General features: G+C 45.3%; 1 protein-coding gene across 1 annotated transcript in view; it reads left to right on the forward strand.

Annotated features, from left to right (window-relative positions):
* arfgef1 (ADP-ribosylation factor guanine nucleotide-exchange factor 1 (brefeldin A-inhibited)) overlaps positions 1 to 23,479 on the forward strand; it is a 154,746-nt gene extending 131,267 nt beyond the window's left edge. Inside the window, 9 exon segments of the mRNA XM_084325711.1 lie at positions 1,186 to 1,321; positions 2,626 to 2,764; positions 4,846 to 4,918; positions 5,579 to 5,738; positions 6,170 to 6,309; positions 9,032 to 9,206; positions 13,857 to 13,995; positions 20,289 to 20,406; positions 21,736 to 23,479. Of these exon segments, the coding sequence (XP_084181837.1) occupies positions 1,186 to 1,321; positions 2,626 to 2,764; positions 4,846 to 4,918; positions 5,579 to 5,738; positions 6,170 to 6,309; positions 9,032 to 9,206; positions 13,857 to 13,995; positions 20,289 to 20,406; positions 21,736 to 21,966 (1,311 nt within the window). The 3' untranslated portion in view covers positions 21,967 to 23,479.
* The last annotated feature ends 1,074 nt before the right edge of the window (positions 23,480 to 24,553 follow it).

Below are 24,553 nucleotides of genomic sequence, written 5' to 3' on the forward strand. Positions count from 1 at the left end.
TTTGTTTCATCGTTGCTTCTAATAATGACAACGACGTTGTCAGCGAGAGCTTAGTGCTGGGTTTGGGAGTGCATGTGCAGCTGCGGCACAGTGCAGTACTCCAATTCAGCCATTGGCAATTCACCTGTTGGGTGGGGGGCGCTGCTGAGCGGTCCCCAGATAGAGCCAGAAAAGAGCCAGAAAACAGATGAATCTGCTGCTCTGCATCGACATACTCTCGCAAATAAGTCATTGGGAGGTGGAGAGAGAGAGAGTCGTCACGCAAACCCACGATAATGTTGCCGTCTCTCTCTGCCAAATTTCTCAGTTCTTCGCTTGATATAATTAATACAAACCAATATAACGGAATTCGTTAGCTTATAAAAATGTGATTATAACAGACTGCTGTTTATTAATGTCGGGCGACTGCCCACAGACACCTATTTGATTTAAAGTCGGCAGCAGCACGGAGTCTCAGGACTTATTTTATTTGGAATATAATGACTTTATACGCAAAAGTAGCCTAGTTTTAAGTAAAAATATTATAAATCTACATGCCTTGATGATGTCATTCTTTTGTTTTGTTGTCATTCTTTTGCCTATCAATTGTTTTTAAGCTCAATAAACTCTGACCGGAATTTCTCTCATTTGACCGGTAGATTGAAATCTACCGGACACTGAGGCCGGCAACAATTTTTTCGAACGGAAACCCTGTTCCCACTCCTCCCAGGCAGCGTGTCGAAGTGTCCTTGACCAAGACACTTAAGCCCCTAATTGCTCCCGATGAGCAGGTTGGCACCTTGCATGGTCGCCTCCGGTGTGTGAATGTGAGTGAATTGGTGAATGTGAGGAACAAACAATTATAAAGCGCGTTGGATAAAAGCGTACCATTTACCATTTCATGAGAAATGCTCTGTTCTGTAACATCCATATTGCAAAGGCATCTTTATAATATGACATGAGTAGGTAAATGTAAACTACTGGAAGAGTTTTAAATGACATGGAAAGGAAATTCAGACGCTAAACCAAAGATCTATAGACCTCCTTGTATTGCTACTATTGATGTAAATTAAATCACAACATCCTATAGCTTTGAAAACCTTTGATGCACACCATCCCCCTGATGTTCTGTCTGAACCAGAAATGTCATAAAAAGGAAATATATATTTTTAACTGGGAGAACTATGTGCCGTGTTGTTCCTTCAGAAAGCAGAGTGGATGACCACCACCTGTAACCACGCACTTTACGCCATCTGTGATGTCTTCACTCAGTACTTTGAGACTCTCAACGACGTCCTGCTGGATGACATTCTGGCTCAGCTCTATTGGTGTGTTCAGCAAGGTGAGTGGTACCAGATGACTGGTTCTGTCTGTTTGTCTTTTTAACCCCCCCCCCCCCCTCTCTCTCTCTCTCTAACCCACCCAATCTGCTCCTATTACATTGAACAATATATATACAAATTATTATATACAATACAATTTTCACCATCAGAGAGCTCTGAGGGCCAACAACAATGCAGAACAACATCACATTGTGGACTATTTATATGCCTCTGTACCCAGAACCCGCACAGAGTTTGGGAAAAGGGCAGCGGGTGGCCTAATGGTTAGAGAAGCGTGTTTGTGACCGGAAGGTTGCTGGTTCGATCCCCCGGACCGACAGGAAAAAATCTGGGCTGGGGAAGTGAATTAATAACTCTCTCCCATACCCTTAACACCAACTGCTGAAGTGCCCTTGAGCAAGGCACTTAACCCCCAACTGCTCCAGTGGAGTTGCTCAGTGGCCAACGGTGGCAGACTGTGGTTGTACTGGGCAGCTCCCAGGTGTGAATGGAACTGTGTGAATGTGAAGCAGGGCGTTCCTGAAAAAGAGCATCCGTGCTCAGAGAACCTACCCTGGGTAAATAAAGGTAAATAATAATAATAATAATAATGTTCTCTGCTCCCTCTGCCTGGAATGGAATTCAAAAAACTGCAGGCCCTCACTACCATTATCTGATTTTAAAGTTCAAATTAAGGGCATTTTAAAGAATGAGATGGGAGAATGTTGATGCTTCGTGGCATAATGTGGTGTTATATTTTATATTTTTTAACTTGACCTTCTCTCCCCAGCAACCTCCTGCAAAGCCTCACCTTCCCTCCTCTTTCTACCTTTTTACCCTACCCTCCAATCTCCCCCAATCCCATTCAATCTTGTTTGCTTCAGCTCAAATGTATCCCCTTGCCCCACTTTGCATTTTATGTCTCTGTCTGTGTTTTGTGTATTTGTGTTTGTTTTTGTTTTGCTGCCATTTTGGCCAGGTCTTGCTCGAAAAAGAGATCATTGATCTCAAGTGACTACCTGGTAAAATAAAGGTTAAAGGTTAGAATAAATCCCCTCAGTCAGGTGTCTCAATAATGGTATTACCATATTTTAGCCTGGTATTGGCTCCCGGATATCTAATTCTGGTATCATCTGTGCGACCCTAGTTTCTTAAAATGTTCCTTTGGAAATAAAAGTTATTCTCTTACCTTATTCATGTATCCCCCCCCCCCCCCCCCCCCCCCCTCTCCTCTTAAACGTATCAACTCATCTCTCACATCCTCTGCTTTTCTTCTCCCTTCTTCCTCTCTTGTCGCGCCCTCCTCCCTCTGCTTGTCTCATAGATAACGAGCAGCTGGCCCGTTCAGGAACCAACTGTCTGGAGAACGTGGTCATCCTGAACGGGGAGAAGTTCAGCAGGGAGACCTGGGACAAGACCTGTACCTGCATGCTGGACATCTTCAAGACCACCATCCCACACGCGTAAGGAGACGGATCTGTCGTGTCTCGTCCGCCTGCATCTGTTTTTCTAATTATGTTTTGATGGGGGAGTGTCCGTTTGTTGGAGAGGGACCATGTCCGCAAGATCTTTTTTTTTCTTTTATCAGTTTCAGCAGACAGACACGCGCAGACATGATTAACTCTTTCACTACTACACTACCAAATGGTTAACCCTTTCACTGCGACAATACAGAAGGTTAACCCTTTCACTGCCGCACGACAAAGGGTTAACCCTTTCACTACCACACTACAGACGGTTAACCCTTTCATTACCACACTACCAAATGGTTAACCCTTCCATGCGACAATATAGAAGGTTAACCCTTTAACCCTTTCGGTTACCCGTCTGTAGTGTGGTAGTGAAAGGGTTACTGTTTTGAAATGGATAGATAGATACATCAGCGCCTGTTTGGCCAATTGCCATGACATTACATTAGCAAGGCTGTTGTTTTGGGGAAAACGCACGATTACTTCCTAAATACCCGTGTAGCCAGCATGCTGTATGAAAAGCGCACATCCACAAGGTTAAGCTAAACCAACGCACGCCAGCCACAGACGATAACTCGACTGCGAACGGGGTTTATAACACGGCTGTAGGCTTATGTGCGAACACGACACCCGTGTTTCATGTTTTAAGAAAAAAACACAGAAGTTTAAGAGAGAGTCAAGACCTCGGTACAAGCTACATATACGAGCACTTCTGTAGGCTAACACTCCAACAAAGTTGTGGACTCCATGCCATGTTTCCCAATGTAACAGAATACAAACAACCCCCCCAGACAACGGTAAAATTGACCACTATAAGAAGAAACATATTTCTTCAGGATGAGGAAAGAAAAGCCTTTCGACCGAGTGCTAGCCACAGGCCTTGCCAAGCACACATATAGCGACCAGAACGATTTACAAGAAACTGTCCTGCTCTCCCAAACAACCCCACAGCTAGGCGAGGGTTCACACATCGTATCCCCAACATATACAGTGAATAAACACACAGTTTGTAACAAAAAACAGTCCCTCACCAGGAGGGACCCTTTATTAGTCTTAACAAAATCATATGGTTGGGGCGGGGAAGGGAACAGGGGTAAACAGGGGAAGTCACTAGCGGCGCCTGACGCGTGCAGCACAGCCGGCCCGGAGGGACGGTTCTGGGGCGCCTGGTCACGTCGATCCCTACCATCACCTCCGGGCGGGGGGCAGCTGGCTGCTGCGGACGAGGCACTCCCTCCACTCCTGGCCTTCTTGGACGAAGGCCCAGCAGCGGCGGTGGCGGAGGCAACGGTCGCGGTCATCCGACGACGTTGTTTCCGTCGGCCATCACCGGTGGCATCGGTCGGGGGAAATGGGGTTGGAGCACAGCGCGCTCCTCCTCCATCTCTCTGCAGGCAGCCGTCATCTGCTGCATGGCCGACCCGAATAGCCCAGCATCGGAGAGGGGGGCCGTGAGCAGGGGAATCCTCTTCTGTTCAGGCACCCTCGCTTGCTCCAGCCAAAGGTGGCGCTGGGACAGAGTGGCCAGGGCGTGCCCCTTCCCGGCGGCTATCGCCTGCAGCTGAGTAAGGTGCAGGATGGTTCCAGCCACCTGGGCGTGAAGGTATTGTTGACGGTCGTCCAACACCGACCCGCCCGCTATCATCCCCGACATGTAGCGCGCCAGCTGTGCGATGTTAGACGAACTTAAGTCGCAGCGATGAACGCCTGGTCACTCCAGTTAGCCATCTGCCTAGCCGATTTCCCCTGGGGAACCGGCTTCCGCAACGGCTCCCACACCACTTCGGGACAGAGAATGGATGTCATCGGGCTATCAAGCCGAGGCACCCCATCCCTTAGTCCCTGGACCAAACCCGCCACCGGCCTACCAACGTTCGAGACAGGGGAGGGTAGAATTGGACAATATACGAAATTGGGGAAGGGAGAAAAATTGAAAATGGGGAGAAAACAGTAGATCAAAAAAATATAAATTTGTATTTATTATTATTACAGAGGACACACTGGGTAGATCTTGCTATCCTGTTTGACTACTTGTTTGTGATTAGTGGAGTTAAACTCTTCTCTCTTTCTCGCAGGCTGCTGACATGGAGACCTGTGGGAGTGGAGGGAGATCACATGACTACCCAGGATGCATCAGACAAACACATAGTAAGCCAACTACTGCATATCCCTGAACAACATAAGATCTGACAGGGGAGGGAGCGCTGCGAAAGCACTGTTGAAGTACGCAGAATTTTAGTGAATTGCACGTATTGCTGCATAGCGTCGTTTTCTGGGATTAGACAGGATTACTCTAAAACTATACTCATATTCAATCACCACGGTATAAAACGGGAATGTATGGATGAAAAAAACACATATTGAACGATAGATAGTCGATGTCAAATGGGCCATAGTATTGTATCCATAGCTATAATATAGAATATAGTTATAGCCCTGCAAACACCGCCACATATTCCTATATTTTAGAGCGTCATCGTAGTAAACTACAAACGATGCTCAACTGCGTGGCGTCCATTGAGTTAAGGTTTGCACTTGCTAACATTACAATTCACCTATCTCAAACCCGCCCTCTTTTCTTTGATCGTCCAATCACAGCCTTGCTTTTCCCTCCAACAAAAAGCAACAGTTGTGATTGGCGGATCAAGAAAAGTGGATGGGGTTTGACATGGGTAATTTATGTCATTTAGGTCCAAATGCCAGATATCGGCCAAATGAATCGCTAAAAGAGCACATACTGACCATGCTATTGTTTACACAGACAACTGACTTCATAATACTGTAACTAACACCCTCTGCTGCCCTCAGGACTCCATTTCCCAGAAGTCTGTGGACGTCCAGTCCCACTCTGATGACCAGCGTTCCATCAGCAGTGCCGACAGGGTTGCCGTGGACGCCCGTCGGCAGAATCAGTACAATGCAGGGTCAGGCATGTTGGAGGACGGCCCCAGAACCAGGACCCCAGCCAGTTAGTCCCCCTCTCTCTTTTCTCCCAGCTGTTGACTCTGGCTTTGTTTTTATTTTTTACGTACTCATTCTGTGCATGTGTGTGGGTGTGTGTGTGTTTATTTATATACAGCTATATGCGTTTTGTCTGTGTGTTTGTTTATGTATATACATATGTGTGTTTGTTTATGTGTGTGCTTGCATGTGTTTATGTGTGTGTGTATGTGTTTGTTTGAGTATGCGTGTGTGTTTGCATTTGTATTTACATGTTTGTGTGCGTGTTTGTTTATGTGTTTCCATTTATGTGGATGTGTGTGTGACTCCATTTATTTATTTGTGTCTGTGTGTGTTTGTTTACGTGTGTGTGTCTGGGTCTGTGTGTGACTTTATTTATTTGTGTGCGTGTTTGTTTACCTGTGTGCGTGTGTGTGTGTGTGTGTGTGTGTCCTCTAGGAGTGCAGGAGCAGTGGTTGTTCTCTGCTCTGCTGATAAAGTGCGTGGTGCAGCTGGAGCTGATTCAGACTATAGACAACATCGTGTTCTTCCCTGCGACCAGCAAGAGGGAGGACGCTGAGAACCTGGCTGCTGCTCAGGTATCTGTGGCTGGATGACCTGGTGGAGGGAGTTGAGTGACTGATGAATGACGGACGGACTGATTGAAATTATTTTATTGACGATGTAAAATAAATCTAGTCCTACATTTAACCCTTAAAAGCGCCATAAGCTTCCCCCATACTTCACTGTCTAGCGCCAGCTTTTCTTGACCATTTTCACGATCTTTGCGGAGCTATTGTATATTCTATATTATAGCTATGGAGACAATAGTATGGCTCATTTGACAGACACTATTTTTAGTCCAACATGTAAAAAAGAGTTTGTTTCTACACACTGTAGTTTGTAGTTTATTACACGCTAAACATCGGCCATTTCCGAAATAGTCCAGTCTTTTTCCATAGATTGCGAGATAAAGCGTGTTATATGCAATAAGCCCTAATCGTTCTGGTAGATCCCCTGAACCTCCAAATACTCCCAAATCAAAGGTATATACCATGTACACATGTGCCTTCACAAGATCATCAAGGGGGGGGGGGGTGTAGTCTTACCACGAAAATGTGACCGTTACAAAACGCTTGGTTTATGTCCGGTAAAGTAAGAAACTGATCGTTACAGAAACATGTTTCAGGTTCGGTAAAATAGACATAGGGTCTCCTTACTAGCCAGAAGGTACTCCAGAAAGAATAAATCCAATGATCCCATCGGCGATCGCGATTACTTGTTTATATGTAATTACTAATTACACGTGTTTACAGGAAACTATAGGTTTTGAGGCGAGCAGATCTGTTAGCGATTGCTTTGCGAGAGCTCCTCCCCCTCAGAGCGAGTCTTGATAGTCCAGTTCATTCATTGTCTCTCTGATCCCTTTCTATCAGAGTTCAAAAGGTAGGCAATACTGCCACCTGGTGAGATTCGATCGGCATTGCAATTCCAATGTAGGCAAACGAGCCAGGGATGGCTAGAGTGATCCGGATGATCGTTTAGAACGGGGATCAAAGTAAAAAGATCAAATGATCTAAAAACTTATTATTACGTGTTTGCCGCTCAAGCGTTGGCGGTGAAACGCGTAATAAACGTTCTTTAAACAGAGCCCTTCCCCCTTTTTTTCATGACATGTTTGCCCACAATCACCAAATTCATCATTACCCCACACGTAGTTCCTGTTTGCTTAGACCACCCTTTTCCCGCACTTCCCAATCTCAGTTTTGTTTGCTCTACCGAGGGTCAAAGTTGTGGAACTCTTTGCCTCCACATATTTTGGAATTTTCTTTTCTGAAATTCAAAAGAGCACTGAAATCTCATCTCCTAGATCACCAATATTTCCCATATGGACTTCCTTTACAAACTGTAGTCTGATGGCTTGATGTATTTTGTTATTGTATTTTTGTTTTATTATATATTCTTACTGTCATTGATTGTTTTCTCTATACCAGAAATCGTATGGCATGGGGTGCCTACTTCGGTGTCTATGTAGGCCTGCTTGTGTGTGTTTGTTTGTTCAGGGGGGGGGGGGGGGGGGGGGGATTTTATTTTATATTTTATATTTATCTTGATATAATGTAATTTTGCTTCCTGGTGAATGCCACATGCAAGCCCCTTGAGGGTTTTTAGGCAATTCTCCTACACATCCCTTGTGGACTATATTGTATTATATATGTAACTGTTTTTATATGTGTAAATAAACAAACAAACAAACAAACAAACAAGAGTCTGCGGTCTCGACTCCCGGAGAGTCAGCATTGCCTTGGCTCAGGCTGATCATTATACTAACTCGTTTGGCTGAGTTAGGGGGAGGGGAGCCGTGGGTGGGTCCTGGGCGTTGTGGACAGCGACCCCTACAGTTTGGTCGGGGCGCCTGCTCAGCGAAGGTAGGATCTGGTGAGAGGTAGTGCGGCATCCCACACGTTACACTCTCCCAGTGAGAATCTGCGCGGCCAGGCTGGCTGCCGGCTGGCTGCACATGCGTCGGAGGAAAGCATGTGACAGTCTCCGGCCTCTCGGACCAACAGTAGGGGAAAGTGCGCAACAACCAGGAAGGGGGTTGGGAATTGGCATAACGACTAACAGTGGGATGGGAGAAAAATCGGAAAAAGAAGGAGGGGGAAAAAGATAATAATAAAAAAAAAAAAAAAAAAAACTCTGTATTGTCACAGTGAAAGGGTTAACCATTTGGTAGTGTGGTAGTGAAAGGGTTAAATTCACTGCCTTGCGTTGCCAATAAAGGCCATGATGGGGCTGGCAGGTTTGTTAGGGGCTGCTGTCTAGTAGTCGGAAGGGTTGCTGGATTGGTTTGCAGTGCAGACGGTGCCAATACTGCACCTAAGTACCCCTGAGCAAGGCACCTAATCCTCCATGTATATGTTGCACCAGCCTGCTCCAAGGACATTTATTGAAAAGTAGCTAGCATTAGCTAAAATATATTATGTATATATTATACAATGAATTTAATTGCTACGTGTGTGACTTCTCCAGCGAGATACGATGTACTCAGCAGAGGTTCCATTTATATAAAATATAATGTACTGCATATACAATGAATAGATATATATTATTGTATATTGTTTACACTGCCTTTTTATTCTATTTTTATTTTTACTTCTCCACTGTACTATAATTCTGTGACCTGTACCTGTATGTCTTCTACTACCTCTACCTCCCCTCCCCCCCTCCCCCATGCTGCTATGATGCCTGAATTTCCCCAAGGGGATCAATAAAGGAATATATTATCTTATATTCTATGTGTGTGTCTGTGTTTTCCAGCGAGACGTGCTGTACTCGGCAGGCGTGGCCGTGGAGGAGACTCAGGACCAGGGGATGTACCGCTACCTGAGCTCAGAGCAGCTCTTCCAGCTGCTGGACTGTCTGCTGGAGTCTCACCGCTTCGCCAAAGCCTTCAACTGCAACAACGACCAGAGGACCTTGCTGTGGAAAGCAGGTGGGTGACGATCACTTGGACTGACTGACCGACTGACGGACTGTAGTGTACCTGAGATGTGGTCTTGTGTTCTTCAGTAGGTAGATAGTGGTTCTCAACCTGAGGGTTGGGACCTCCAAGGCAGTCATGAGATCATTTTGTGTTACTTTACGTTATGTCACGCTGCGTTACTTTACGCCCAGTTACTTTACATATTGCTACTTTATGCTACATGACTTTCTGCTACATTAATTTAAGCTACTTTACGATATGTGACTTTGTGCTACTTTACGATATGTGACTTTATGCTACTTTACTTTACGCTACATTACTTTACGCTACTTTACGCTACATGACTTTCTGCTACATTAATTTAAGCTACTTTACTTTACGATATGTGACTGTGCTACCTTACTTTAGGATATGTGACTTTATGCTACTTTACGATATGTGACTTTATGCTACTTTACTTTATACTACATTACTTTACGCTACTTTACGTTATGTCATGCTGCGTTACTTTACAATATGTGACCTTATGCTATGTTACTTTACACTGTGTTACTTTACACTACATGACTTTACACTACTTTACTTTACACTTTACATCATGTGACGTTACTTTGCGCTATGCTAGATTACCTTATGTTACTTTATGCTGCGCTATGTTACATTATGTTAAGGGAGCTGCAGTGGCTCAGGGGGTATAGCGGTCATCTGATTCCAGCTCCTCCTGTCCTCGAGCAAGGCACTTAACCCCTAACTGCTCCCAACAAGCTGCTTGGTGCCTTGCATGGCTGCCTTCACCGCCAGTGTGTGTGTGTGTGTGTATGCTTTGGGTGGTAAATGGTAAATGACTGCATTTATATAGCGCTTTTATCCAAAGCGCTTTACAATTTGTTCCTCACATTTGACCCATATAATTTACCGATGGCAGAGGCAACCATGCAAGGTGCCAACCGGCACATTGCGAGCAATTAGGGGTTAAGTGTCTTGCTCAGGGACACTTCGACAAGCTTCCCCCGGGAGTAGCGGGAATCGAACCGGGAACGACTGCTCTACCTCCAGATCCACTGTCGCCCCACTGTGGTCAGAAGACTAAAATGCACAAAATAAATACAGTCCGTTTAGCATTTTTACCATTTATGCTATGGAAGTCAGGGATGTCTGTATGTCTGTTGCATTTCATTGTGTTCTGTGGCTAGATAATGTACATATACTAGGGCTGTCCCCGACTAAGCATTTGGATAGTCGACTATGATTGGCAGAAAGTAGCCGATAGTCGACTATTAGTCGACTGACTATGAAAAAAAAAAATTGAAAAAAAATTGTATTTTTTTTTTATTATTGTTATTTTTTTTATCATTCCATTTGGGCTGTGGGGGGTGCTTAATGTCTGAAGGAGTCAACGGAAGGCTTCTTGTCCTCTGCAAAAGCATGCAATTGGTCCACTGATGGATACATGTTGATATTTGTCTAGTCAGTGTGTTCATTAGATGGGTGAAATCCTCTTTCAGTGCCTATGTGCCTGTTTTCTTAGGCAGTTAGCCTCTGGTATGTGTGCCATTAGCGTTAGCCAAGCTTCTAGGTCTCTTTTCTTTTGGAAAGAATGATAATTTTTTTTTTTTATTCGACTAAGAGGTTGGCAGTCGACTACGGCTCCTTTCGATCGATTAGTCGACTATACGACTAATAGGGGTCAGCCCTAACATATACAGTACAGTACATTGGGGTAGACTGTGGTGAAGATTAGCATTTTTCTGGACTGGTTTAAGTGGAATATTTGGTGTGTCTTGAGGTGATATATATGTAATATAATGTCAATTACCTTAGATGATCTAAATGACTGCAACTATAATAGGGAGATGTAGTGGTTACGTCATTGTTGTTTCCGGCCGGTCCACCTCGCTTGAAATTGCAATGTATTTCCAATGGACACATTTCTAAATCGTCTCGCTTAAAACAAATAAAGCATGAACATTGGCATGGTGTACCTTCCTGTGTGTATTCATCCACAATCTATAGCTCAACATAAAACAGTCCCCAGGAAAACGGTGCGGATTTTCCCAAACCAGAAACCGTGGGTGGATAGCACTATTAGAGCAGCTCTGAACTCTCGTACCACCGCCTACAACCTGGGTAGAGAGTCAGGAAACATGGAGGAGTATAAGGCTTCAGTCTATACTCTACGCAAGGCTGTCAAACTTGCTAAGAGGACATATGCTGATAAACTGGAGACACAAATGGCACAAAACGACACAAGAGGATTATGGCAGGGACTGAAGACAATAACTGACTATAAAGTCAGCGCCCCCTCAATGGGGAGCGACGACGCCTCCCTCGCGGACAAGCTCAACATCTTCTACGCTCGGTTTGGTGTAGACAGTGGCGCTGCTGGCTCTCCGGCTAGTGACGTCACTGGCGCGCCGGCTGTTGTGGAGGGGGGGGGGCAACCGCGAGGGGGGGGGGGACGCTCTCTCGTTGTCGGAACACAGTGTGAGAAGAGCATTTATGCAGGTGAACACCAGGAAGGCTGCTGGCCCAGATGGCATAACAGGACGTATACTCAAGACCTGTGCCAACCAGCTGGCCCCTGTGTTCACCGCCATATTTAATCAATCACTGGCGGAGTCAGTGGTCCCTGCCTGCTTCAAGATGTCTACCATCATCCCTGTGCCGAAGAAACCCTCCCCAGCATGTCCAAATGACTACAGACCGGTGGCACTCACCTCTGTGGTCATGAAATGTTTCGAGAGGCTGGTCAAGGACCACATTTGTGCCTCCCTCCCCAGTGATATGGACCCTATGCAATTTGCATACAGGACAAACAGGTCCACCGACGACGCGGTCTCCCAGGTACTGCACAGCACCCTCTCGCACCTTGACCGTCAGAAGGGGGGCTATGTGAGACTGTTGTTCATTGACTACAGCTCAGCGTTCAACACCATAGTCCCCACCAGACTGGTGGACAAGCTGATCGAGCTAGGTCTGAGCTCCACCCTGAGCGCCTGGGTACTGGACTTTCTGAGCGAAAGACCCCAGGCGGTCAGGGTGGGGGGTCAGACCTCCAACACCATCACCCTGAGCATCGGGTCCCCCCAGGGCTGTGTTCTGAGCCCCCTGCTGTACTCACTCTACACACACGACTGTGTGGCCAAGTTCAGCTCCAACTCCATAGTGAAGTTCGCAGATGACACAGTGGTGGTGGGGCTGATCTCGGACAACGACGAGAAGGCCTACCGGGAGGAGGTTGAGGTACTGGAACGCTGGTGCCAGGACAACAGCCTGCTCCTGAACATTGGTAAAACCAAGGAGCTGATCGTGGATTATAGGAGAGGTCAGCAGGAGACACACACACCACTGATGATAAACGGGGCTACCGTGGACAGGGTGAGCAGCTTCAAGTACCTGGGGGTCCACATCTCAGAGGACCTGACATGGTCAACACACATAGACACAGTAGTAAAGAAGGCGAAACAGCGTCTCTACCACCTGAGACAGTTAAGGAAGTTCAGAGTATCGGGGAAGATACTCCAGTCCTTCTACTCAGGAGCTGTAGAGAGCATCCTGACCGGAAACATCACTGCCTGGTATGGAAACAGCACGGCACAGGACAAGAAGGCCCTACAGAGAGTGGTGCGCTCAGCCGAGTGTACCACGGGTATTGCACTACCCCCCCTGCAGGTTCTATACAACAAGAGGTGCAAATCCAGAGCCTGCAGGATAATGAAAGACCCTCACCACCCCAATAACAGCCTGTTTCAGCTGCTGAGGTCAGGCAGACGCCTGCGAACCCCAGCTACTAGGACAGAGCGGCTTAGGCTCAGCTTCTTCCCCCAGGCCATCAGAGCCATGAACAATGAACATTGAGTGCTCAGAACATTGAACTGTCCACACACAAGCACACATGAACACACACACGACACGCACACTGTGCACGCTCACACACGAGCAGCCACTTAACACTTTAACATGAGCGGGCACACACTCATGTCGCACACACGCACACTTATGGCCAAAGGAAAGGACACTTTAAATTAGAATAACAGGAACAGTGTATTGCACTACCAAAGCTAACTAGCATGTCCCACATGCTCTGTAAATAACTATGTACAGATACCGAGATGTCACTCCATGTTACCTGCTACCTGTTACTGCACAATGTTGTTTCCTTCTTTTGATTCTATTATATGTACCACTGTATTGCACATTGTTGCGGGCAAGACCACCCGCATTTCATTGTATACCTGTATGCCGTGACAATTAAAACTCTTGACTTGACTTGAACAATTCGCAATTAATCGTAAAATAATTACATATAATTGTATTTCAACCAAAAATGCGTAAACAATAATGTTAGTGATGGAAGGGAACAAATTTTGTGCAAAAAATGGAAAGCTTGCCAATGTTCATGAGGCAGAATTATTACAATAGCCGATAATACATTTTCCCAATGATACTGTAAATCCCTGTACGGGTGGACCGCGCGGGAAACTAAAGTGACATCAGACTACACCTCCCTATAAGCCTGTGTGTGTTTCTTCGTGTGTGTGTGTCTGTGTGTTTCTTTCTTTATATTTGTCTGTGTGCTTGTGTGTCCGTCTGTCTGTGTTTGTGTTTGTTTCTTTATAACCGTGTGTGTATGTGTGTGTTTCTATGTGTGTCTTCCAGGTTTCAAAGGGAAGTCGAAGCCCAACCTGTTGAAGCAGGAGACCACTAGTCTGGCGTGTGGCCTGCGCATCCTGTTCCGCATGTACACCGACCAGAGTCGCTGTGAGGCCTGGGAGGAGGTCCAGAGACGACTGCTGAAGTAAGGAACAAAGCATCTGAAAGTGCTTATATATATATTTGACCTGAGCAGCTCCCAGATGTGAATGTGTGGGACTGAGTGTCAAGCAGACTCCCCTTGAATTAAAGACACGGTTAACCTTCTGTAGTGTGGTAGTGAAAGGTTAACCTTCTGTAGTGTGGTAGTGAAAGGTTAACCGTCTGTAGTGTGGTAGTGAAAGGGTAACCTTCTGTAGTGTGGTAGTGAAAGGTTAACCGTCTGTAGTGTGGTAGTGAAAGGTTAACCGTCTGTAGTGTGGTAGTGAAAGGGTTAAGCGTCTGTAGTGTGGTAGTGAAAGGTTAACATTCTGTAGTGTGGTAGTGAAAGGTTAACCGTCTGTAGTGTGGTAGTGAAAGGTTAACCTTCTGTAGTGTGGTAGTGAAAGGTTAACCGTCTGTAGTGTGGTAGTGAAAGGTTACCCGTCTGTAGTGTGGTAGTGAAAGGTTAACCGTCTGTAGTGTGGTAGTGAAAGGGTTAATAATCGAATACATTTGTAACAACCAACTGTTGACCAGCAAATTATTGCCCCCGACATCCACGACCCACTTAACCCCTTCACTGCTCCAGATGAGCAGGTTGGTGGTACCTCACACAGTCGCCTCCGCCGTCGGTTTGTGTGAATGTGTGAGTGAACAGGTGAATATGAGGCATACGTTTGTAAAACGCTTTGGATGAAAAGCACTTTACCATCATTTACCATCTGAGAATGTGCTCTCAATTTAAAAGAATTCGGGAACTAATTGGGCACTTTTGTTGTCGTCTGTGGGCGGTTTGTTGAGTGTTTAGAGCAGTGAGGCAGCGTATGTTTATAGGAAGCGGACGCCGCCCCCTGCCAAGAATCTGATTCCATAAACTGCTCCAGTCCTTTTCATTAGGGCACAGCGGGCGGTTGGGACACCAGCCTTGTGTGCGTGTGTGTGTGCGTGTGTGTGTGCGTGCGTGCGTGCGTGCGTGCGACTGAAGGACAACATCATCAATCAGACTGACACTCGCCCCGCCCCGCCCCTGCCTGTCACAGCTGTCTGTGAGTCTCGCTGCTTAGCCCCAACCGGGGAATAAAAGAAAATGTGACACTCCCTCACGCAGAGACATCAAGTGCTGCCGCCTACCGCCGCCGCTTTCCCCATCCGTGCAGGAGAGATCAAGTGAAATTGGCCCTGAGAGCGAGAGAGAGAGAGAGAGGGAGAGCGAGAGAGAGACGGGAGACACAATGTTTTGACTCCCGGCCGAGGAGGAGTGTGTGCATCACGGGGGGAGGGGGGGGGGGGGGTGACAGCTCTCTGAAATGGATGCCACGGCGTCTCGCATAGATCCAGAGGAATCGCTACTCTTGACGTTTTATTACAGAGTCGATTCAGCCTGTCAACTGGCCTTGTCTTTATTACGTGACTCACAATAGGCATCAGCTTGTCCCCCCTTACCCCCCCCCGTGTTGGAGATGGAATCGAGGTGAAGCAGACTCAGCACACTTCTCCCCAGAGAGAGAGAGAGAGAGAGAGAGAAAATTCCATAGTCCAGAGGCTGGACTATGAGTGACTAGTGAAGGGCAGCAGGGCCAGCAGATGGTGCTTATGTCAGGAGGGCCTTAGCGTCTGGCCAGCAGTGTCAAGAGGGCGAGGTCAAATGTCACGTCACTTAGCTCCTCGCACTTAAAAACTGTGCGGCCAAACATCCAATTAAGTTTGTCCATGTTCGCCTCCGATTCAATGGTTTTATTTTGCAATTGATGAGTGAGAATAATCCTCATGTGGTGGTTAATTTCAAATTGCCGTAACATAATTTGCAGAGTAAATAGGATGGAATTTAATATTCAGGTAACAACACGTTGACTGTGTGGCATGCAGTGTTCTAGGCGTATGGTTGATCACAGAGAGGGAGTAAACCCCCTGGGCCATGCAAAATAAATGGTTTGGTTCCGGTAGCCGACCGACCCTGCCGATTTAGGTGCGACCCAAATCTATTTTGAGAAAAAAAAGATTTTTATTTAAATTTTTTTGTAAAGTTTAGTTAAATCGTAGTCAAAAAGTGCAGTCCATGTCAATAATGAGAATATATAAAAAGCGAGTATTTCACAATATTTGCACAGCTCTCTTGACGTCAGGATATTTAGTGAGTTTAGGGGTGGTATTTTTAATACTACTACCTTTGTACATTGTACTTTTGTAGTACAGTGTCTTTGTATTTTAACCTTTAGTATTATGGATATTAAACAGGTGGCAGAGTACATGCATGTTGTCGTGAACATTTTAATTAAATAAAGAAATTCCCTATCCATAGTCGCCGTGGGAATTTTTTTTATAAAATAAATTCCCTACCTACCCATGGCCTTAACTGACAACCAACAGGAACCAAACTATTTATTTTGTTAGGCCCTGGGGCTGACATGGGATTCTTGTAAACTCTCTGGTTGCTAGGCAACCTTTCAAAATCCACACCACTAACTGGTACACAAGAGTACACAAGTGGCGGCACGGTGGTGTAGTGGTTAACACTGTCGCCTCCAAGCTAGAAGGTCCTGGGTTCGATTCTGGCTTGAGGACCAGGTTTCCACGTTGCCAGTTACCCAGGTGGGGTATCTTCCGGGCCTTTCTGTGTGGAGTTTGCATGTTCTCCCCGTGCTCGCAAGGGTCTCTCCTCCCGATAAGATAAACCCAATGGAAAAACATGCAGAACAGATCGCTAACGCTATTGCGTCCCTGACGAAGACGGACAGGAGCACTTGGATTGGTCCCCGGGCGAGGCCCCACGCTGCAGCCCTCGTCTGCTCCCGGCTGCCCTTGGGGGGGGGAGGGGGGAGAAGGACGACGGGATGGGAGGTGCAGAGAACATTTCATTCAGCAACTCAGTGCATGTGTGTGTGTGTTCCTGTGGGTCCATCGCATGTGTGTGTGTTAAAATCTGCATGACAAATAAAGACTTCTTCTTCTTCTAAAGCTAAACCATGATGATACAACAGTCCCCGGCCAGCTTTGACAAACATTAGTAGATATCAGCCCTACTCCTATCCAAGCTCCGGGAGGGTCATCAAAGAGAAGCCGCCTGTTCTCGGTCCTTGCCCCACTTTGGTGGAACGAACTTCCCACCACAGTTAGGACAGCCGAAACCCGTCCAATCTTTCGCCGTTGACTAAAGACACACTTCTTCAATCAACATCTGAACAAATTATAATAATAACCTTCTTACTGTCATGCACTCGTTCTAATATACTAACCTACAGGCACGTGCAGAGGTGGGGGTGGGGGGGGGCTTTGGGTGCCCAAGCACTTGCCCATGTGCCCCTTGATGACCAAAGTTCCCTTTTTCTTTATTATAATTCTCGTCTGTCTGAGGTGCATGGTTTTCTGTTATGTTGCTCTTGGAATGACGGGCCCATTAGCCAATATAAATCTATAATACATTTAGATAAATCCCAAACTATTCTAAGGCATAATCATATAGTATGATGCAGTTTGTTGTAAGATTCCACGTTACATTCTCTGAATAGTGGTTGCTATTGCTATAGTTTGGTTGCTAATGCTATAGTTTGGCTGGTTACGTTACACTGTAGTTGGTGTTCTAACATTTTGATACATGTGCCCTTTTTAACATTTGAGCACCTGCCCCCCTAAAGGTCTCTGCACGGCCCTGCTAACCTACACTGTAGCACTCAACACTTTGATGAGCATTGTTACTCAGCTGATAGAGTTGTACCCTTCCTGCTGACTTGTCGTACAAAACTTGCAAGTCGCTTTGGATAAAAGCTTCAGCTAAATGACAAAATGTAAATGTATATGTATATGGAGAAGTAAAGCTCTTGGGCTGACATGGGATCATCTAAAAGGCGAGTACAATGATGAATGGCCCTCCAGCCCTCTTCCTGAATGAAACATTTTACATTAACACATTGGGCGCGAGCCATTAGCCTTATCCTTGTAGCTAACGCGGCATGTTTCCATAGCATATTTTCACTGTGCGTCACTGAAAGGGGGCAGGGGGTAATTGTTGTATGCTTTGATGGCCAGTAACGGCATTCGTTTTGAACACCACACACGCTGATCAGCTGGATCGATATGAAAACATTGTATGATCAAGCTGGAATTGACGTCAGATAGTCCTTACCTTTGATCGGGGGTATTCCAAAAATAATATTCCAATTGTCTGCTCGTGATTGCCAATATTGGTGTCCATCTGGTCCTGGACATAATTTGGCACAACTTATGGATTGAGTGTGCTAGATGCCTTTCGAAGTGGTCGGATGAAGCGATTTACTTGGCTCCGTCTAAATTCAGCGCCCGGAGGGGTTTAAGTGTAACACACGGTGAGATATAAGGTTTAAAAGGGTGGGCGATACTGCCACCTAGCAGGATGCGGCCGGTATTGCACTTTGGCGATCTCAGAATAATTTCCTAACGTAACACAGAGGTCCGTGGATGAATAATGAATAGAAATATTGAATAAAAGAAAAAACGACCAAAACCCGAGATATCATATAACGATATGTGGCGAGTTAACCCGAGATATCTCGGGTATGGCGCCGAAAGTGTTAAAGAGGAATGTTAACCATTTAAAGAGTTTACCTATGTTCTTCCTGTGCCCCAGGACAGTTCAGTCAGTATGTTCTTCCTGTGCCCCAGGACAGTTCAGTCAGTATGTTCTTCCTGTGCCCCAGGACAGTTCAGTCAGTATGTTCTTCCTGTACCCCAGGACAGTTCAGTCAGTATGTTCTTCCTGTGCCCCAGGACAGTTCAGTCAGTATGTTCTTCCTGTACCCCAGGACAGTTCAGTCAGTATGTTCTCCCTGTGCCCCAGGACAGTTCAGTCAGTATGTTCTTCCTGTGCCCCAGGACAGTTCAGTCAGTATGTTCTTCCTGTGCCCCAGGACAGTTCAGTCAGTATGTTCTTCCTGTACCCCAGGACAGTTCAGTCAGTATGTTCTTCCTGTGCCCCAGGACAGTTCAGTCAGTATGTTCTTCCTGTGCCCCAGGACAGTTCAGTCAGTATGTTCTTTCTGTACCCCAGGACAGTTCAGTCAGTATGTTCTCCCTGTGCCCCAGGACAGTTCAGTCAGTATGTTCTTCCTGTGCCCCAGGACAGTTCAGTCAGTATGTTCTTTCTGTACCCCAGGATGGTTCAATCAGTATCTGTGAACACGCACCACACTCTCCCAAAGCTAGAAATCAGACAGAGAGAAACCCTCCAATGTAACTGGGATGTAAAATCTTGGGCTGCGCTGTAGACAATTAATGGGGGCTCTGACTTTATGAGGCCATAAAATATTTGTGTTATCTTACAACCAGAAGAGCATTGCTAGAAGGTCTGAACCAGAATTAAAACCCCATTTGTGTGTGAGAGCTCACGCAAACATTTTATGGTCTCATAAAGTTGGGAGGTCCATTAATTATCAATGGAGCAACTCCAGATTTCCACACCCCAGTTATATCACCGATTGGAGGATTCTTTCCATGGAAATCTCGGATTTCTTAATTTTTTTATCAATCTTTTTTTTCAATTTTCTTTGGCAACACAACATCAACAATAACAACAATAATAATAATAATAATAATAATAATAATAATAATAATAATAATAATAATAATAATAATAATAATAATAATAATAATAATAATAATAATAATAATAATAATAATAATAATAATAATAATAATAATAATAATGACAAGATAATAAGAAATAACAAATACAGACCAAAACGTAACTTACTTACTTACTTACTTACGCCTGCTACCCCTTCTGGGGCATAGGCCGTCAACAAGTGATCTCCAAGCATCTCTGTCTTGAGCTGTTCTCTCCAGTTGGTTCCAGGTCATCTTCAAAACGTAACTAATAAATACAAAATACTAGATACCAAGTAAAAAATAAAAACACCACAAACAAGACATTAGACAATAGACACCCCCCCCCCCCCCCCAAGACCGCCGGATCCCCCAGGACCAACACCCCACCCCCACTCCACCGCTATATTGTGCCTTTGACCACCTCGGCCGCAGCGGTCCACAATTCAATACCTGCTTGTCCCACCCCAACCATCATGAGCAGTCGAGATCTCCAAATAAATAACACCCAGCAATGTCAGGGACCAGTTCATTACTGTGAGTTTCTCAGGTTCTTTCCATCTCATAGCGATAAGCTTTTTGGCTGCTGTAACGCCTGCCAGGATAATGGATGTTGGTTGTAAAGATATATCGTTTAGAAGTGGAGCTCTCAGATTTCTAGGTTTTTTTGTCTTCCATATGGCCCAGCCATAATGGACATCTCTGTCTCCGTCTGTCCTGCAGTGTGTGCAGTGAGGCTGTGGCGTACTTCCTCACCCTGACCTCGGAGAGCCACAGAGAGGCCTGGACCAACCTGCTGCTCCTCTTCCTCACCAAGGTGCTGAAGATCAGTGACGACAGGGTAAGGACCTGAACCACACGTTCACATTTGTTAGGGGACACTCTGATACCAGAGTCCTGAACATTAAAGGGGAACAACGCCCAAATTATGAATTTCAATATGTTGTTTTCATGACCTATAGGACTGTTCAATCAATATTTGTGAACATGAGCTTCTCTCTTCCCAAAGCCAGACACCAGAGAAGTCAGACTTGTGATGTCACTCGTGAACGTGTGATGTCATCAGGTCTGGAGCTTTATTTTACAGTAGTGTCCTCCGTTCTGAAACAGAAACGTTCCCCTTGGCGCTTTCTGTGTCATCTTTACCATCTTTCCCAATGCATCGTCTACGGAGCAGCTTCAGACTTTATACCTGATGACATCAAAAGTTTGAGTTTTAGCACTCTAAGTTTATGGATTTGGGAGAGTTGTTCATGTTCACTAATATTTTTGGACTGTCTTAGACCATAGGAATAACTTGTATGAATTCTGAAAATGGGCGTAGTTGCCCTTTTAATTAATTAATAATACAGAGTTTCAATCTATTTTCTTTTATTGAACATGATCATTAGTTTGAGGTGAGTGGACAAATATTTTTGAGAATTAATCCATTTGTATTTTTTTTTATTATGGAAATCGTACATCTTTCTGCGCGTCAACTGTATAATATAGAAAATCAAATAGGAAAAAAATATATATATACCGTAATTCCTCTAATAGTAACCGGGTCTCAAATACAAGCCGGGTCTCTATTAATGGCCGGGTGCGCTCTTGAGCTAAGCAATTATAAGCCGACCTCCTAATACAAGCCGGGTTACTAATATACTGAGCTGCATACTGAGCTAGTTACTTGATTTCACTTTGAAAACGTTGAAATGACCAGTGACCACCTGTAATTGCACTGTTTACTATTTCATACAGTACTTGGTTTCAATAAATGAACCCAGTACATTTTACTGGGTTCAAACTGACACAAAATGTTGATTTATTCATTATGATCCGTTTGAACATTTGAAATATAGGCCTCCCTCTTATACAGGCCTCCTCCTAATACAAGCCTGGTACCCGCTACAGTTGAAACAAATACAAGCCGGGGTTACTATTAGAGGAATTACGGTATATCGATTTGGGAATGTCCACACAGAAAGATAAGTAAGCCACTACTGTCTTTGACATGAAGTTAAGCAACCAAAAAATAATGCTAAGGTAAAAGTGGGCAGGGTGAATAAAGTGAAACCTGTTATGACTGGAGGAAATAGGGAACGCGGTTGGTGGTGAATTGTGGGATCGTTAGATACTGTGGCCCACTGTCTTGGTACAGCAACCTCCACTTCTTCTGTCTGTCCCCCAGTTCAAGGCCCACGTGTCCAGGTACTACCCTCTGCTGTGTGAGATCATGCAGCTGGACCTGATCCCAGAGCTCCGGGCCGCGCTGAGGAAGTTCTACCTGCGCATCGGCGTGTTGTTCCAGATCACCCAGCCGCCCCAAGAAACCCAGCCGGAACCACGACCAATGGCGCCGGTTCAGCTGGAGGTGGACCCAGAAGTGGCGGAGGAGGAGGCACCGAGGGAGGTCGGCTAGCACCCAGACCTCCAGTGGGCCAGCACCCAGACCTCCAGTGGGGGGGTGGAGGTCTCCCTATACCTCCCGCTTTCTAATCCACGTGACCCAACCCCCTTCCTCTGGGGATGTATGACCCCAGAACGTCCCTCTGATGGTCCAGGGCCGCCCCAGGGGTTTTTGCTGTGCACTTGACTGATATTGCTGATTATGGATCAGCCTCCCACACACCCCATTTACACACACACACTCTCAGATACATACCACCCATGATATATTGTAACTGGAAGAATGGTGAGTTACTGGCTACTGATGAGTAACTGACAGTAGAACGTTTGAGTCCTGCCCACAGCTGGAAGTAGCTGGACATTTCATTCACTTCAATAGGATCCTGGCCGCAGGGGGCCACTGAATCCGGTGGCCCGGCCTCTTTTTCTTCTAAAGACCTTGGCTGGACCTAGGAAGTATGTTGAGACAATGGGATCTTTGCATCAGAGACAAGCTAAATAATTTAGGTTGAAAACGAATTCACTCACCATGCATTGTTTCTACACAATAGAAACATGTGAAAAACAATTGCCTAGTGAATATGTAAAGTTTTTCCAAAAGAGAGACGTTTATATAATTTTCCTCTATACTTTCCAACATACGTCCTAGGTCCCGCCCCTTCCTGGCCTGGGCGGACTTCAATATTCTATTACCCATATCTCTGATTGGCTCATAAGGGCCAAATATATATATATTAAAAAAGGGTGTGCTTCTTACTGTATATTTAAAGGTTAAGAATGAATGGTTTCAACATCACGCAAAATTACAAATATTCAGTCAAATATGATACTCTCTGCAGCGCTGATGGCTAACATTAGCGTCCATAGCCTCTTGGATGAAACTAGTTGTACAGACCTGCGGCTTTGTAATATAATCTCATAACACTAGATTTCATTTATTTTTGGTTAATTTTTTTTTTTTTTTTTTTTTTTGCTGCACTTGATTTCTTCATTGGATGCAAGATTTTACTTTTGTGATAATTTATTTTGACTGTACCATCTCCTGCGGATTGTCCTGTTAAAAGATTTCTAATTGAAGAAGACGGCAAGTGAAGGGTTAAATTATTCCATTTTCTATGTTATAAGGCTTTTTAACTGAGATTAGTCATTAAAACTGGGCTCCTCCTCGACACTGGACGAAGATAGAACAACTGAATATGAGCTGCGTCTATTGTCACTGGTCCGTTTTCATGTTCGAAATTAGTTTCACTCTTGTGTACAAAAATCGATAAATAATATATTAAAATTTTCTTTTCTTTTTGGTTTGGGGGAAAAGCTGTATGTATAGAAAACAAAGATGAATGATGTTAGCTGTGCTTAAAGGTGTACGGATGGGATGCATTCTTGCTCATGGATGGATGTAGACAACAAAATGTATATGGTACAGCAATGTAAAGTTTTCTATGTTGCAAAAAAGATTATGTACAACTTTCTGTACGAGACATCATCTGGCATTCTAAACAGGTTCTAGGTCAATAAAGTTTTTGAACTTGGTTGATTTTGACACGCTGAATTATTATTGTTATTTCTTTTTTTAAACCATGCATATTGGACAACATTTGATCAAGGAACCAATCAGGACAACTTCAGATAATATATACATTTTAATAACATTTCCAAAAATGTTTATACAGTATATGAATTCACCTTTACTACAGTACATATACAAATATTTCAACATTGGAAGTTTATAGCACAGTCACTGTCATGCATTTTACCAGTCGCTTCAATGGCCTGAACTGAAGTAATTTTGGCGCTGTGTGGCCCACGACCCAAGCGTTTCTCTCTTGCCTTGGCTGTGGCCCTGTAGTTAAACCACACAGAGGCACTGAAGCTTAGACGACCCAAGCGTTTCTCTTGGCTGTGGCCCTGTGGTTAAACCACACTGAAGCTTAGACGACCCAAGCGGTTCTCTTTGGCCTTGGCTGTGGCCCTGTTGTTTAACCACACTGAAGCTTAGACGACCCAAGCATTTCTCTTTTGCCTTGGCTGTGGCCAGTGTTGCGTTGCTCATATCAACACTGGTTGCACGCACGCTAATGACGCCACGTGCACGCGTGCTCCCGCGCATGCGCATAAATGTTCCCTCGCATAAGGACAGACTAAAGTCAGTGCCTAATTGCCTCTACGAATGGAATGTAACACCTGATGACCGGCGCTATTGATATGCAAAGTACCCAGGTGGGTACTGCGAGTTGGCGCATCAGTCGAATGCAGCGCATTCCTGTGTACGCGCATGCACATCCGTCCATGTGCGTGCACACGCTTCTGCTCACAACTTTGGTTGCACGGCGTGCAACCCCGTCCCATGAGCAACGCATCACTGGCTGTGGCCCTTTGGTTAAACCACACACAGGCACTGAAGCTTAGACCAGCAACGTGTTTCTCTCTTGCCTTGGCTGTGGCCCTGTGGTTAAACCACACAGGCACTGAAGCTTTAGACCAGGGGTTCCCAAAGTGGGGGTCGGGGGGCGGTCGCCAGATGATAAAAAAATAAAGAAAAATTATGCAGTCAGGCCACTGAACTTAGAAGCAGGCCAGGCCAGTGTTTCTAGTTGCAG

The sequence above is a fragment of the Notolepis coatsorum genome, assembly GCF_963971535.1.
Source record: "Notolepis coatsorum genome assembly, chromosome: 12".
NCBI classification, from domain to species: domain Eukaryota; kingdom Metazoa; phylum Chordata; class Actinopteri; order Aulopiformes; family Paralepididae; genus Notolepis; species Notolepis coatsorum.